General features: G+C 43.7%; 1 protein-coding gene across 2 annotated transcripts in view; it reads right to left on the bottom strand.

Annotated features, from left to right (window-relative positions):
- LOC148517309 (potassium channel subfamily T member 2) overlaps nucleotides 1-18426 on the bottom strand; it is a 1089312-nt gene that overhangs the window by 677518 nt on the left and 393368 nt on the right. The window contains exon 4 of one of the 2 annotated variants that reach the window (XM_088478861.1): nucleotides 17775-17792. The exons of the other annotated variant lie outside the window; for it this stretch is intronic. Coding sequence (XP_088334987.1) covers nucleotides 17775-17792 — 18 coding nt within the window. The remainder of the gene's footprint in view (nucleotides 1-17774; nucleotides 17793-18426) is intronic. 2 annotated transcript variants of the gene reach the window in all.

Raw genomic sequence — 18426 nt, forward strand, 5'->3', positions numbered from 1 at the left:
CTGGGATGGAGAATACTTTTCTCCAGTTTTTTTTGCCTGTTGCTGTTTTCGTGAACATTTTTTGGTGAACATTTCACAGTTTTTTGGGCGAAAAATGTCAGCTTTCGCCAGTGGCGAAAAAAACTACAGTTTTTGCCGCTAATTGAATATGGCCCAAAGTTCTCCATTGTTCTATTCTTCATGCGACCTCTTTCGCCACAAGTGGTGGCAAGCATTAGAATCTACATAATGTGTTAATTTGCATATCTCACACTATGGAAACTGGATTGTCCAACTCAACATCGGTCTCATATTATGCAGTAAATATGAAATGCATCCAAAAATATCTTATATAAAAAGCACAATGTACTTCCTATAGACTCTCTACAGTCTATCTGGAAATAATAATTAAATGTTAGAATTTGGGTAGGGAGTTTGGAAGTCTCAGCAGAAATCATATGACAAAATGTGTTATAGGATAGTGTAGCATCTGTTCTCTCCTGCATGAAGACTTAGGAGATTTCAGCTGCTTTAATTGCATGATTTCAAAGACAGAGTTTGTGTTTTCATGGAGATGATGCCATAGTGTCAGGGTAAGATACATTAATGAATGTTCTAATTATCTGTGTAGTCCATGGCTAAGTTACAGAGTATCCTTGTGGTAACAGAATAGTTTTGCTTTTAACAACCATCACCGAGAAGTGTGAAACCAAGGAAAGTTTAGCAATTTATATAGAGCCAAAAACATTTTATGATGAGAAAAAGAGGACAGCTGAACTTTACGCTTAGATAGCAATTTGCACTAAACCATAGCAACAAATCATCAGTCTGTTTTCTTATGTCTACTACACCAAGTACAATGCAATACAATGTCTGAATAGTTGCCATGGTTTGGTGCAGTGGCTCTCAACTCCAGTCCTCAAGTACACTCAATAATGTAGGTCATGTTTTGTGGATTTCTTTAATCATACACAGGAGACAGAGGTGTCAACGGGTCTAGTGACTCCCAGTGCACACTCTGACTATGCCTGTGTGCTGGAGGCGCACTTGCGTATGAAAAGAGTGCGTGACCTGAAAGAAAATGGCTGCTGGAGAATGTCACACTGCAGCACCCGGCTCCTGTCACTGCAGAGGAGCCGGCACCCCTCACATCCCCCTCATGACACCACTGACAGGAGAGTTAATCTATTTTGCTGGGTCAGTAATTATGCCACATTCTTTCACAGACAGAAACCCTCAGACATGACCTGTTGGGGATTCTTGAGGGATGGCATTGAGAACCACTGGTTTAGTGCAAATCAGAATCATCAGTTTAGACATGCACCTGCCCTATTCTAAGTGGAAAAGATATTCCTCCAAACTGGTGTATTTTCTCCTATGCTCAGGTCGGAATCAGTATGATTTACTGCCGGATCCATCGCCTGCGGTTCAAATCCCGACAGCGGCAGCCTGACAAGGATGAAAATCCTGATCGTCCCCAGGTAAGTATTCACTAACTTATTCTACCCTCGAACTCTAACCCTCCCTTAGGGGTGCCTAACCATAACCTTCTCCCCCAGTGCCTAACCCTAATCCCCCCTCTAAGTGCCTAAACCTAACCCCCCCTTTCCCCCGCCTAAACCTAACTCCCCTCCCCCCTCCCCGCGCAGCTGTCCACGCTCGGCGCCCGGCATCACTTCGATCGGGATGCCAGGCGCCAGTCTCCCGAAGTTGGTAAAATGACAGGCGTTTAGATTTAGATGCCTGTCATTTAACCCTCGCCGGGATTAAGCAGTTGGGAAGCCTGCTGTCGGGATTAGGATTAGGTCCGCCGGCTTCCCGACTGCATACCCTCAGGTTGCATAGCCTGCTGTATGAGTGACTGTGCCCTCATTAAACTTTGCCTATGTGAGAACGACCAACCCAGTTATGCACTTTGGTCATAAATGTAGATGCACTGTATATACATAGGCTTACCATACTGTCCCTTTAAACTGGGCCATTAATGAATTACACAGGATCTGTGACTGATTTAACCAACTTTAACATTAGTCACTATGGTAATTTGTAAGGAGACAGTTTCACTTAGTGCTTTGATTCAAGCTGCTAATAATGGATTACAGCTGGAATTTGGTATTCGACTACCATCACAAATACAGTCACTTGGTTTATGATGTAGCGGGCACTAAAGTTTTAGAATGTTCAAAGCAAAAACCCAAATGAATCAACTTCTGCCATCATCAGAGCCATAGCTAGACTTTTTGGTGCCCTTTTCAAAGGGACATAATACACCCAAAAGAGGGGAATGGCCTCATGGGGAAGGGCCAGGGAAGAAATAGGAGAGGCCAGGAGATGCTGGGGATGAAATAAGAGAAAGCTACAAGTGAGAATGATAATAAACAGAAATTTGACAGGCCCAAACAGCGACCCCTGACCTGTGGTGCCCTGTGCGATGGCACTGGCCGCACTACCCTAGCTATGGCCCTGGCCATCATTCCACAATAAAGAAACATCGTGGCTGATCAGGGGTGCCAGATGTTGCAAATAAAGGAACAGCACACCGGCCACTCCTTCTCACCTGAGTTGTGTATTATTATTTGCATCTGCTTGCTGTCATGCCACAGGTTCCATACAAAATCTTGGCAATGAAAAGGTTGAGAATGATTTGGTCGACACCAGAAGGTCAACATGGAAGAAGGTTGACATGACAAAAAGGTTGATAGTACAGAAGGTTGACAGGTAAAAAAGGTTGACAGGTTCAAACGGTTGCCATGGAAATAGTCGACACCAAAATGGTCGACACATTATTATTATTATCATTATTATTTTTCATTTTTTTGATAGGGTTAGGCACTTACTGGAGGGTTAAAGTTTAGGCATTAGGAGGGATGGTTAGGGTTAGGCACTTTAGTGTCTAGCTTTTCATTGCTGACCTTTTGTATTACACCCAATACCGCTACCTATGTCTATTTTTTGTAATAGTGTATAATCCTGTGTATTATGTATTGTTAATCATTGTCAGATGGGTTCACCCACCCTGTTGTTGTGACCGTCTCTTTGTTTCCTATGAGGTGTTTCCATTTGCATTCCACTGGTGTCTTTTGGGTCGTATACACTGTGAATAAAATTGCTGGAGCCAGGTCATTATATGTAAAGATTGATACCAGGGTGGCCCTGTCTGAAGTGAATCACAATGAGATCAGCAGAGTTTAAAAGGTCCCTGAGTAGCATGTGACTGGTGTTCTTTGTTTGATGTAACCATCCAGAATGGAAACAGGGCATCAAAACCAAGGAAGATGTGTGACCACAAGTACAGTTCATAAACTCTGCTACTTTGTGCACATGACAAAAAGAGAAAGACTTGAGCTTAGTCCATATTACGTGGGTAGTGGAGTGGATCAGCAGCTTGGGTCATGAGTCACAGTGACTGGGAAAGGATGCAGGTGAGAGACAATGGGTCTGAATGTGAGTATCCAGCCATCTTTATGAGTCTGCGTTGCTTGGTGCAAAAAATCAGTCACCCTATTTTCATCAGTATATCTCAAACTAGACCATAATTTGGGATACAAACTTGCAACACTGCCATGACACACCCGCCCAGTTGCTGCCCAGAAATGCCCATATCACAAACAGGGTGATCTGGCTATGTACAAAGTAGGGATGAGCGGGTTCGGTTCCCTGAGAACCGAACCCACCCGAACTTCGGGGATCCGGGGCGATCCGAGCCCAAGCTCGGATCTCCCTGTCTGCCCCGGATCCCTCTCCCGAGGCAAAACCTCGAGATCTGCTGTCGGATCTCGAGGTTTTGCCTCGAGCGGCCATTTAAAAAAAAATGCCTTTGCCTTTAATGGGCAAAGTGCTGATTGGCTGACAGAGCCGTCTGTCACGGCTCTCAGCCAATCAGCATTATGGTGCTCATTTGCATGTAGCACGGACTCGTGAGATCCGTGCTACATGCATCTGTGTGATTGACAGTGACACAGAGCACAGATGGGTCAGTGAGACCCGTCTGTGCTGCTGTGTATTTCAATGACACAGATGCACGCACGGACCAGGAGATCCGTGCTACTTGCATCTGTGTCATTGACACAGAGCACTAACGGGTCCGTGAGACCCGTCTGTGCTGCTGTGGTAAATAAAAAAAAAAAAACCTGTGTAAAAAGAGAAAAAAATGGCGTGCCCCCCCCCCAAAAAAAGAGCAACCAGCCCCGGGCATTAGTGACCCAGTGCTGGGTGTGCTTAAATACAGGGGACAAACGACATAGGGGTCCCCTGTACTTAAACACAACCAGCACCGGGCTAGTCAGAACCAGAGCTGGTTGCCAAAATACGGGGGACAAACGACGTAGGGGTCCCCCGTATTCTGCGCAACCAGCTCTGGGCTCTGATCCGGTCCTGGTTCTGGAAATACAGGGGAAAAAAATGAGTAGGGTTCCCCTGTATGTTCCAGAACCAGCACTGGACTTTTTCTAGCGGGGGGCTGATGCCACAGCCAGGGGAGCCCTTTCACCGGGCCCCCCAGCCGCAGCATCAGCCCTGACCGCTAGTCAGCCCAGGCCGGGGATCCCTGGAGAGCTGGGGACCCCCCCAATAAAGGGGTCACCCTCTCCAGGGCACCCCAGGCCCAGGCTGATAGCCCGGGGCTATCCCCGCCACCCCTGGTGGCGGTGGGTGGCGGGTTGATTGTGTGGTGTGGTGTAAATAAAGAATATCAAACATTGTCTTTACAAGTAGAACTGCAAGTCCCAGCAAGCCTGCCCCGCATGCTGGTACTTGGAGAACCACAAGTACCAGCATGCAGGGCATTAAGGGCCCACTAGTACCTGTAGTTCACCTGTAAAAAAATGTTTAAAAAAAACACAGGACACACACACCGTGACAGTATAAGTTTATTAAACATACATACACACACACACATGTACACATACTCACCTATGTAACCTGTAGCATCGGTCCACTTGTCCGGTAAAGTATCCATAGGGGACCTGTGAAAAAAAACATACTCACCATCTCCTATGCGAGGTTCTGTCCTCTTCGTTCCAAAGTAGGCATCCCCGGACTTGGCAAAAAAAAAAAACGAAAACGCGATCCACGAACTTAGTACCGTTCTATAGAACGGTACTTCCCGAATGAGAGCTTAGCGGCGGGGTATCACCATGGAAACCCCGCTGCTAAGCGTTCATTGGCTGAGAGAGGCCATCTCCCGTCTCTCTCAGCCAATGAACGGCTCCCTCCATTGTAGTCAATGCTGGGAGCCGCAAGGTTATTAAAGTTTACCCTGCGGTTCCCACCATTGACTACAATGGAGGGAGCCGTTCATTGGCTGAGAGACGGGAGATGACCTCTCTCAGCCAATGAACGCTTAGCAGCGGGGTTTCCATGGTGATACCCCGCCGCTAAGCTCTCATTCGGGAAGTACCGTTCTATAGAACGGTACTAAGTTCGTGGATCGCGTTTTCGTTTTTTTTTTTTTGCCAAGTCCGGGGATGCCTACTTTGGAACGAAGAGGACAGAACCTCGCATAGGAGATGGTGAGTATGTTTTTTTTCACAGGTCCCCTAGGGATACTTTACCGGACAAGTGGACCGATGCTACAGGTTACATAGGTGAGTATGTGTACATGTGTGTGTGTGTATGTATGTTTAATAAACTTATACTGTCACGGTGTGTGTGTCCTGTGTTTTTTTAAACATTTTTTTTACAGGTGAACTACAGGTACTAGTGGGCCCTTAATGCCCTGCATGCTGGTACTTGTGGTTCTCCAAGTACCAGCATGCGGGGCAGGCTAGCTGGGACTTGCAGTTCTACTTGTAAAGACAATGTTTGATATTCTTTATTTACACCACACCACACAATCAACCCGCCACCCACCGCCACCAGGGGTGGCGGGGATAGCCCCGGGCTATCAGCCTGGGCCTGGGGTGCCCTGGAGAGGGTGACCCCTTTATTGGGGGGGTCCCCAGCTCTCCAGGGATCCCCGGCCTGGGCTGACTAGCGGTCAGGGTTGATGCTGCGGCTGGGGGGCCCGGTGAAAGGGCTCCCCTGGCTGTGGCATCAGCCCCCCGCTAGAAAAAGTCCAGTGCTGGTTCTGGAACATACAGGGGAACCCTACTCATTTTTTGTCCCCTATATTTCCAGAACCAGGACCGGATCAGAGCCCAGAGCTGGTTGCGCAGAATACAGGGGACCCCTACGTCGTTTGTCCCCCGTATTTTGGCAACCAGCGCTGGTTCTGACTAGCCCGGTGCTGGTTGTGCTTAAGTACAGGGGACCCCTACGTCATTTGTCCCCTGTATTTAAGCACACCCAGCACTGGGTTACTAATGCCCGGGGCTGGTTGCTCTTTTTTGGGGGGGTGCACGCCATTTTTTTCTTTTTTTACACAGGTTTTTTTTTTTTTTTTTTACCACAGCAGCACAGACGGGTCTCACGGACCTGTCATTGCTCTGTGCCAATCACACAGATGCATGTAGCACGGATCTCCCGGGTTCGTGCTACATGCAAATGGGCACCATAACGCTGATTGGCTTCCTGTCTGCCACTGCAGTGCCACTCCTAGATGGGCCACGTGTTTGTGCCGCCCCCTTGTGTCGCTTAGCATAGTCATCCAGCTTCCTCGGTACAACCTTTTGGCCTAAAAACAATATTGTGAGGTGTGAGGTGTTCAGAATAGAGTGGAAATGAGTGGAAATTAATGTTATTGGGGTTATTAATAGCGTAGGAACAAAAAAAGGCCCATTTATGTGATTTTAGCGTTTTTTTTTTATTTTTTAAGAAAAAATCCAGATCCAAAACACAAAACCCAGAACCCAAAACACGGAAGGGTGGTTTTGGCAAAACCAATCCAGATCCAAAACACGAAGAAAGATCCAGATCCAAAACCAAAACACAAAACACGAAAAGTGTCCGGTGCACACCCCTAGTACAAAGTGAACTGTCCTCTCTAATATACTCCATGAAGGAGCATATGCATGGCGCAGTGCATGTGCAATTTACTATTGCTTTTTGTGCCAAATACATAGGGCCTGATTCAGACCCACTCGCGAGCGGCTGTACGCTCGCAAGTGGGTCGATGGTCTGCACTGAGCATGCGCACGACGGAGGGAGCTCCGTCGTGCGCATGCGCCAGACACGACGAGCGAAGGACTTTCCTTCGCTCGTTGTGTCCGATCAAAGGGGGCGTGCTGTCAATGTTGATTGACAGCACGCCCCCTTTGGTGGGCGTGCCGGGGGCGTGCCTCCCTGACGGGGGCGTTCCCACGGGAACGCCTCCCGTCAGAAGCCGGCCCACTGACATCACTAGTGATGTCAGTGGGAGTGATTTTGGCTCTGATAGAGCCAAAATCACTCCGGAGCTTGCGGTTGAAAACCTCAACCGCAGGCTCCGGCTCGCAATTTCGATGGTCGCGATGGTCACGACCATCGCGGCCATCAAAATGCACGCTCGTATAGCCTGTGGGTGGTGACCCACAGCTATACGAGCGTCCAGGAGGACGCTCCATGAAAAAGGAGCCCGGCCCTCATGCAGAGCGTGCGCTCTGCTCAGAGCGTACGGCTCTGAATGAGGGCCATAGTCTGCTGATAATCGTGAAAATTGTCTTCTTTTGAACTTGCTTCCTATTTAGAATCAAGCACATTGTGTTTATATGGAGTGTGTGAACTACCTTGGTATTTTCATTTATGCTATTATTTTATGGTTTCTGTTTTTATGTAGTATAAGGATGCATCATCTACCTATTATTTGCCTAGCTTATATATATATATCCCACATTGAGGTACCATAGAGGCCAGAGGCAATGGTCTGGCCTATGTGTAGTTCAGTTGGCTATTAAGGATAACCTCACACTAGAAATGAGTAGTTCAGTTTTTCAAAAATCTCAACTCACACAAACATTGGGTTTCTGAGAAGAACTGAGTCCATGGCTCAGGTCTTCCTGCCAAGTACCAATTTCAAAATGAGACAACATGCATGTTTTTGATTGCATATGAGTCCTTCCCTCGTGATTAGGCTCCATGACACACAGGAGAGTGTATGGAGATGGTGAGAGCTGTAGTTGCTCTTCAAAAGATCCATTAGGATGCCAAAAGATTAGAGAGAGTTGCAGTTGGAAGATGGAGTAGGTGGGCAGGGTGACCACAGGCATCTTTGTCACTGTGTATATATGTGTTTGATTGTCAGACACCATAGCTAGAAATTGCAATCCAGTGCGCTGCAAACTGCAAGCAGGCTACTGTGTGTTTGCTTGTCAAAAACAGTAGAACCTGCAATCCAATATTGAAAACAGTATGCTATATACTGTATTGTATGGTTGTTGTTTGTTCACAAGGATATCTAATCTATCTGCACTGCAGTATAAAATGTATATTGTCACATTTGTATGAGGACTGAGACAGTGTGATTTCAAGATTATTTGGCTAAAAAATATTATACTGTGCTCCACAGAATAACTATTTTACTATTATAAAAATAGAATTACAAAAATATACTGTATATTTGTTTTAATAGAATTTCAAAAGTGTGTGTCTTGCAAGACCATCTTTTTTTTCAGTCTCTGAATAATGTATTAGAAATAATGTAGACAATGAAATAAAATCCCCAATTCTAATGCAGTTTAGGCTTTTCTTCCCTGATCAAAGAGAAATAAAACAAACAAAACAGAATAGTGTAGTTAACATTGTTATTCTTTCCTTTTTAATATATACTGTGACAGTGCAAGGACAATTGGGTCTAAATGTATGGACTGATGAGAAAAACAATGGGGCTGATTCACTACTATATGTAACTGTGATTACGCACGCAATCGGCCGATTGCTGAGTTCTGTGCATGCGTATGCATCGCAGTGCGCAACCTAGCTTTGCGATCGGGACTGCGATCGCATTGACTATGCAGACACATCACAGAGTGATTGACAGGAAGTTCCATTTGTTGGTGGTGATGGGGGCGTGGTCTGGTGAACGCAGGCTTGCCAGTGCGTTTCAACGCCATTGCAGGGGCGTGCATAAATTATCCACTGCGATGGCCTAAGCAGTCTGAGGTCTCATAGCGTGCAGGGTTGTAAGCAATTTCTGAGTAAAGTCTGGGCTTGTGCATGTGTACGTGAGGCTGCGATGGTACTCTATTGTACCGATGGTTTCAGTCTTGCTAAATATTACTGATGTGTGTAAGGTAAATTGGGTGTCCTTGTGTTATGCTGTGAGGGCATTGTTATCGCAATGGATTAGCATACTATCGCAGTTGAACTGCATGCATAATCGCTATTGCATGCGCAGTTGCGTACAGTAGTGCAGACACCCACGCACACCCAGTGATCAGTGGCATAGTGCCGTCAGTTTCAGTAAGTGTAGTGCAGACCACAGTGAGTACCCCGTACTACCCAGCGGCGGTGTGTTTGTTTTAGCAGCCAATGAGAGTCAGACTGACTCTCATTGGCTTCTGCATCCATGGAGAAAGCCAGGCTGGAGCTCAATCATGAGGTCTGCCTTCCAGCTCCCACAGGGGGCAATGTGAGAGACATCATGATGTCTCTCCCATAGTGCCGACTGCCGAGCGAGCGAGAGGACAGAGGAGTGGATGGTGGCGGGCGTAGGAGCAGGGATTCAGGTAAGTATATTGTGTGTGTTTTGTGTTATATATGTAAGGGGCACTGCTTAGGGCGGACCACTACTGGGGGCACTACATAAGGGGCACTGTATATGGGGCACTACTGGGGGCACTGTATAATGGGCACTACTGGGGGCACTGTAGAAGGGGGAATACTGGAGGCACTGTAAAAGGGACACTACTGAAGGCACTGTATATGGGGCACTACAGGGGGCACTGTATGAGTGGCACTGTATAAGAGGGACTACTGCGGGCACTGTATAAGGGGCACTACTGAGGGTACTATATAAGGGGCACTACGGGGGCACTGTATAAGAGGCACTAGTGGGGGCACTGTATAAGAGTCACTACAGGGGGCACTGTATAAGGGGTACTACAGGTGGCACTGCATAGGGGAACCACTACTGGGGGCACTGTATAAAGGACACAACTGGGGGGAAGGGGGGTCTTTAATAAATCATACTGGCTGTATTTATTTGCCTGCTGCATTCATGTTTTTTAGTGAAAGAGGTGTGTGTGTGTGTGTATGTGTGTGTCTTCCTGTGTGTGTCTGTGTCAGTCAGTGTATGTGTACCCTGTCATAGGCTGAGTGGTATATTTTACTGTAGTGGTCCTAAATCCTGTTTAAACTGTTTCTATGTGTATATATACATATACAGTCAGGTCCATAAATATTGGGACATTGACAGAATTTTCATATTTTGGCCTCTATTCACCACCACAATGGCTTTGAAATGAAACAAACAAGATGTGCTTTAACTGCAGACTTTCAGATTTAATTTGAGGGTAATTACATCCAAATCAGGTGAATGGTGTAGGAATTACAACAGTTTCTATATATGCCTCCCACTTTTTAAGGGGCCAAAAGTAATGGGACTATCAACTCAAAAGCTATTTTATGGACAGGTGTGGGCTATTCCCTCATAATTTCATTATCAATTAAGCAGGTAAAAGGTCTGGAGTTGATTCTAGGTGTGACATTTGCATTTGGAATCAGTTGCTGTCGACTATCAATATGAGATCCAAAGAGCTGTCACTATCAGTGAAGCAAGCCATCATTAGGCTGAAAAATCAAAACAAACCCATCAGAGAGATAGCAAAAACATTAGGTGTGGCCAAATCAACTGTTTGGAACATTCTTAAAAAGAAAGAACGCAGCGGAGAGCTCAGCAACACCAAAAGACCCGGAAGACCATGGAAAACAACTGTGGTGGATGACAGAAGAATTATTTCCCTGGTGAAGAAAAACTCCTTCACAACAGTTGGCCAAATCAAGAACACTCTCCAGGAGGTAGGTGTATATGTGTCAAAGTCAACAATCAAGAGAAGACTTCACAAGAGTGAATATAGAGGGTTCACCACAAGATGTAAACCATTGGTGAGCCACAAAAACAGGAAGACCAGATTAGAGTGTTTGCCAAACAACATCTAAAAAAGCCATTACAGTTCTATGGACAGATGAGACAAAGTTCAACTTGTACCAGAGTAATGGGAAGAGAAGAGTATGGAGAAGGAAAGGAACTGCTCATGATCTAATACATACCACCTCATCAGTGTAGCATGGTGGTGGTAGTGTCATGGCGTGGGCATGTATGGAACTGGTTCCCTTGTATTTATTGATGATGTGACTGCTGTCAAAAGCAGCACAATGAATTCTGAAGTGTTTCGGGCAATATTATATGCTCATATTCAGTCAAATGCTTCAGAACTCATTGGACGGCGCTTAACAGTGCAGATGGACAATGACCCGAAGCATACTGTAAAAGCAACCAAAGTGTTTTTTAAGGCTAAAAAGTGGAATGTTATGCAATGGCCAAGTCAATCCCCTGACCTGAATCCGATTGAGCATGCATTTCACTTGATGAAGACAAAACTGAAGGGAAAATGCACCAAGAACAAGCAGGAACTGAAGACATTTGCAGTAGAAGCCTTGCAGAGCATCACCAGGGATGAAACCCAGCGTCTGGTGATGTCTATGCGTTCCAGACTTCAGGCTGTAATTGCCTGCAAAGGATTTGCAACAAAGTATTAAAAAGTGAAAGTTAGATTTAAGATTGTTTAGTTTGTCCCATTACTTTTGGCCACTTAAAAAGTGGGAGGCACATATAGAAACCGTTGTAATTCCTACACCGTTCACCTGATTTGGATGTAATTACCCTCAAATTAAATCTGAAAGTATGCAGTTAAATCACATCTTGTTTGTTTCATTTCAAAGCCATTGTGGTTGTGAATAGAGGCGAAAATCTGACAATTCTGTCAATGTCCCAATATTTATGGACCTGACTGTGTATATATATATATATATATATATATATACTTCCACCAGGCTCCCGGGACTCACTTCAAAAATAACACAATTGCCCAGGTGCAACAACCAGTACGATTGATACATATACTTCCAACAGGAGGCACAATGGGACTTGAACAATAAATCACGGCAACAGGGGGTCTGCAACATTTGGGTTTAATCTATAAAACTATCACCATGCTATCAAACAAACAATAAACACATACCTTATATACCCAGCACCTACACCCGAGTGACTCCATCCTCTCCTGCATGCCCTTCTGTGCACATCACGTGACCACCAGCATGGAGCGGCAGCGACCGATGACATCATCGGCCAGCCCGTTCGGTGCTAGGCAACGGGGATGACAACAAAGGCTTCTACGATGAGCTCAAGCGGCTCATTGGAGTGCGCAGACTACTAGGTACAGCCAATGATCACACAGCATCTTAGAGGCTAACCTTAATGCCTGTGCTGCAAAACACCCCTCGTATGCTGGTCAACAGGAGTGGTAAACAACTGTGCACAAAACATTATACCAAGTTTAAAAATGGAAAAAAAGAAAATAAGAAAAAGTAAACATAAATAGTAAACAGCTCTAAATATTATAGACAAAGTGACAGACAACTACAATAAGCAGCAGTAACGACCAGATCTACATAAAAATGCTTAAACATATAAGTCAAGGAAATATGGGAATCACAACCGTCGAAATTAGACACATATATTTAAGTACTGTACAAACAGCTAAAAGCATGTAATCACGTCGAGGAATAAACTATGAACACTCATATGTGACGTTGATGTACATCAGATGTGAAGCAAGTGAACGCACTCATGTGTAATAATGCAAAGAAAAGGTAAATGTGGTATATATGAAGTAAGGCCCAATATGGAGGGATATGACTTAAATATATGGTGTACCCAGGTAAAAAAGTACATCTACCTAGTACCAACATACCACTAATCAGTAGCTATGTATCAAGGCCAACACTGGAGAAACCAGAGCAACGACATCAATGAGATCTTACCATTGACATGTTGTTTATGAATGGTTACTTTAGTATCTTCATCGTGGAGAACGGGTTGCTCTGGTTTCTCTAGTGTTGGCCTTGATACATAGCTACTGATTAGTGGTACGTTGGTAGGTGTACTTTTTAATCTGGGTACACCAAATCTTTAAGTCATATCCCTCCATATTGGCCTTACACAGTACTCAATACACAGCAGGTATAATAATCTGACATTTCAATGCCTTTAATACAGCATTTTCCTCAGGGATGTTTTTTTTTATATCCCTGAGGAAAATGCTGTATTAAAGGCATTGAAGTGTCGGATTATTATACCTGCTGTGTATTGAGTGCACTTTTCGACCTGAGTGCCGCTTCACTGGAATTATTATTATTATCATTTATATTGCACCACAAGTGTACCGCAGCGTCTTACAAAGTACATAAACAAATAAGTAACCAGCGTCTTACAATATAATGCAAAACACAGACAAGGATAATAAACATTGCTATATTAGTGACCTTTACATCCACATAAGCAGCCAAGTGTTAGTTGCCCTAGTGGGGAGTAAGCGATAAATGCAAATACAGTAGGGAGAAGCACAAGAGGGTAGAGGGCACTGCTCAAAAGAGCTTACATTCTAAAATGGAGGGACAGACAAACAGGAGTGACACAGATGGGGTAGGCGGGGAGGAAGCAACAAGTTAGGATGACAGCTGGAAGGCTTTAATGAAGCAGTTGGTCTTATGTCAGTAGTGGGTACTGGAATGCATATTGTTCCCGCTGTGGAATAGAAGGAGGCACCGGGCAAAGTAACTGACCCATAACCCTGATTGCAAGCACCAATTATGTTAAATATATGTGTATGTATGTATGTATATATATATATATATATATATATAGCAATATAGTGACTGGCACTCCACTGTACAGGTAAACAACTTGCCTCAGTGCCCTCCCGGGGGTGATGTGTTGTGCCCCATCATTATTCAGTTCCTGCGAGTGCAGTTTTCCTTCCTTTTCTACTTTTTTCTATATCCCCCTTCTTGTTGGCTTTCATATTTTCAAGTGCTTGTCTTATTCAGCATACATGTCATAATTGTCTAGAATATTTGATCGTACTATATTTTGATAGATTTGCAATAAGTTGCAGTATCGTGCTCTTTTTCTTCTTTATCAGTATCTTTTTACTGTCATTCTCGTTGGTGTAGACATACATGTGGTTTATCACTTTGTGGAAGCTCTACACACTTTGTGTCATTATACGTTGCTAACACTGGGCGTCCGGGTTGCCATGACAATGATATACAGGTGACGCCCTGACGTCATCCACATTGGACGCGGCGTCCACCGGGTTTTACTTTCCTTCTGGTGAATGGCACAGTTCACATTTGGCGGGCTTCTTTCTTCTACTTAAGGTGAGTGATTTTTATCATTTAGTTGCTGTTATACCTTGACAGAGGGACGGGTGTGTCCCGAAACCTTGGTGTGGTATCATGTAAATTCATTACATAAATGTACCAGTTAATTCAGAATTCTCCTGAGTGCTGCCGCTTGCTTGCCATTGCCAAACTACATTTTTCCATATCCGGAGGGCACCGGAGCCAGTGGCTGTATATGGTGAGTGCCGGTCCGCACAGTATGTTATATATATACATATATATATTTTAGGGATGTGCGGGCCTGGATTAGTTTGGATTTTCCCGCCAAATTTGGATTTTTACCGCCAAAAATCGGGTCTCAGAAAGAGGCAAAACATCATCTTTCATGGACAAACATCATCATTCCTGGTCAAAAATCCACGTCCACGATTGCCTCCCCTTGGATTGGGTGGGATCCAGTCTATAATTTCATACTGGATAGAAGAAAGATTGTGTTGAAAATCTCTGAAGTGGCGTGCCACCGGCTGGTCAGAGTTCTTTCCTTCAATAGCTGCTCGTATGCTGGACCTGTGTTGAGCACTAACCACACCTCCCTGCTGGATCCCGGGTGTCATTGCTTACTGATGATGTCACCAGGACTACAGTGTGTGTGGCAGGGGCAGGAACTTGACTCTCCCTGGGTGGATACACAGGTATTTATGTCTCTTTTTGTTCATTGTACTGCATGTCTTGATAAAAGAGCCAACGCTCTGAAACATTGACTATATATCCTGGCTGTGCCTGTTATTTATTAGAAGTGCTGTTGAGACCCTGAGTGCCATCTTTTCACTATATACTATTATATATATATATATATATATATATATATACATATACACACACATAGTATTGTATAAGCGGCACTCAGAGGTTTCAATAATACACAACAACTGCATTAATGAAAACTCTAAGTGCCACTTATACAATACTTTATAGGTACATCTGCATCTGACATGCTTCTGCTGGCAATGTGGTAAGTGCCAGATTTCTGGATTATATATAAATAGTGCTATATGAAGGTCTAAGTGTTCCATTATTTACTTCTGAGAAGTCCTGTGAGTGCCGCCCTTCAAGCTTTCTATATATATATATATATATATATATATATATATATATATATGTGTGTGTGTGTGTGTGTGTGTGTGTGTGTATATATATATATATATATATATATATATACATACATATACATATACATATATATATAGAGGCTTGCCATACTAGTTCTTTAAACTGGGAAATTCATGAATTACACAGGTTCTGTGGCTGGCTGACTTCAAGCCTGCATTTCACCTGGTTTTAATCAGCCACACATCCTGTGTCCAGAAGTAATCCTTTGCTCTTGGACAACTCTTATGATAATTATTTTCACTCCTCTGTTACAAATCTTGTGAGGAGCACCTGGTCATGGCCGATTTCTGATAAAATTATGTTCTTTCAACTTCCGGATTACATATAAATATATATAAATATATATGTATATATATATATATATATATATATATATAAATATGCAAAAAATGGGGTGCACTCACCAGTCTTCCAATAAAATCCTTTATTTAAATGTTACATAGCAGCAGGTATCATAGTATGTCGACGTTTCGGTCCCAAGTGTGGACCTTTGTCTTGACAAAGATCCACGAAGTAATAATTAACGGAAGAAAATCCAATGATGAAAGTCACTTGGAAGCAGCAATGTGTCTGAAGAGCTGGCATAAAACTCGACCTCCCCGCTATAGGATCAGCTCACCACCAGCGCAGATGTCAATCTCTGGACACAATCACAGAGTAGCAGCAGTGGGAGATATCTTCAGGTATTAATCTTCCTGTTAAGTGTAGAGAGGCAACCACCTGGCATGATGCTAAAACAGCATTCAGCTGAAGTGACTTTTTACCTACTGATGAAACCGTTAGATTGTGAGAATGGAGAAATGCATTGAGAGACTCTAAGCAGGTATTCCAATACCAATTTGTTGCTCCGGACATTGCTTGAGACGCTATTGATATTGATGAAAATATGGATGTCTGATTTGATAAATGAGTGGCTTCCTCCCTCCCCTGCACTCCAGCTACTAAAGTGTCACTCCCATTAGACATTGCTTTACTATGACCCCAGGTGGTTAACTGATACACACAAATGGGGATTGTTGCACCACTGTTGTCACTTCAGCTGTACTGCCTCACTCCACTAAACGGGGAGTTTAATACACTGAAGATTTCTCCCACTGCTGCTACTCTGTGATTGTCTCCAGAGATTGACAACTGCAGTGGTGGTGAGCAGATCCTATAGCAGGGAGGTCAAATGTTATGCCAGCTCTTCACACATTGTTGCTTCCAAGTGACTTTTATCATTAGATTTTCTTCTGTTAATTATTACGTTGTGGATCTTTTTCTACAGTGCCCATTAAGTGATTAACATCTCGCTTTTGAAACACTTAATTCTCTATGTTTTTAATTATGAGCCTTTATTAGATGTATGATTTTTATAAATCTTATGTGATATTTTTGTCTAAATAATCATATTAAATAATTGGTCATTGGTTAATTAGTTAGTATCTCCAGAATACTTATTGGGATCTGCTATTAGGATAAACACCAGTGATATTTATTTATTTTCATTTAGTATTGCGCCTGATTTCGATTTTTAGTAACTGTTTGTTTAGCTGTGTTTCTAAACTCACATTTGGATGCTTGGTTGCTAATATTTTTTCCATGTCTCCTAACTACTTTTCTTTAGAATTATAACTAATAATCAATCTATGCTTTACCTTACACTAAATTAAGCTGGTTACTCCACCACCAATAACCTGTACTGGCCTCAGGCCTGTGATTTGCTGTTTGGAGTAAGTTTGGTGGTGATCTAGTTTTCTACTCTGATGAAACGCCCCCCCCCATTGGCCGAGAAACACATCAGGTATTGCCTCCAGGATCAATGACCAAGAGAGCACCCGATTGGTCACATACCTATTGTTGCAGCTGGTCCTACTTGCACTGATCCAGTGTGAGCACACATACAGAAACACTGCTGTGCTTCCTCAGCCTTCCTCAGGTGCAGTTTACCCCTCCATCTGCTGGGATTCTGCACTGCCTGGACCCTACTGTACAGCATGGCTCTCCCTTACAGGTGGTTGAGAGCTACTATGCTGCCTGAGTTGGTGGGACGCAGGATGGACACCAACCATCGCTAGTCCTTGCTGGCTATCCATTAGATGACTTTCTGAATGTTCAAAAGTCGTCTAATGGATAGGCCTCTTTAGTTTTCTACTAGACCTTTCTCTGGCAGCAAACACCTGTATTGGCCTGAGGACTGTGATTTGCTGTTTGGAGAAGTGTGTTGGTAATATATTATTTTTTTTCTTAATGACTTTTACTTTTAGGCTATTTGTTCTTGATTAATGAAAACATTCTATACAGTTGTAAAGTTTATTTAACTGTCATCATATCATGCACTGTTGTGCCACTATGTGTCATAGATGTGTTATATTCTTTTATACTGCCAGGTGTTTGTGCTGCTGCTCTGGGGAAACAATATTGTGAACTATGGCCCTCATTCAGACCCACTCGCAAGCGGGCGCACGTACGTTAGGCGTACGTACAAAAATATTTAAATTCAATGGCTCGCTCGTATTTTCGTTCGCATCTAAAATTCCTCCCAAAACTCTTATGACCCCTCCTCTAACTAACGAGCGTACGAAATAGCGAGCGTACATCCCCGAAATGGCTTGAAAGGAACGCACGCACAAGTATAAACAGGAAGTGGCCTTGTCAGATGTCGATTACCTGCTCCTTTATTCTGCCTACCTCCCTCAATCGTATCATGCCAATCAATGTATCAATTAGCTTAATTGTTTGTTTTTTTCAACACAATGCAAGAAACTTTACTCTTGTCCGTGTTTGTGTTTACCCGCAGAATACGTACGGATGAAACATTCGCTTTTATTGTTCAAAAAACATGTGAACCACAATTAAACAATTGTACTATTGCTGTGGATCCCCGCATTTTTCCCTGGGTTCATTTCTTTATTTAAATTTGCTTACGCATGTCACTGCATCAAGCCTATCATAACTCTCCAGAGATTTCTGGCCCTGTCGAACACATGACTCATACACTAACCAATAAAATTGCTCCTGTTAATTTCCAAAATA

The sequence above is a fragment of the Taudactylus pleione genome, unplaced genomic scaffold (assembly GCF_031769625.1).
Source record: "Taudactylus pleione unplaced genomic scaffold, aTauple2 ptg000223l, whole genome shotgun sequence".
Lineage (NCBI taxonomy): Eukaryota > Metazoa > Chordata > Amphibia > Anura > Myobatrachidae > Taudactylus > Taudactylus pleione.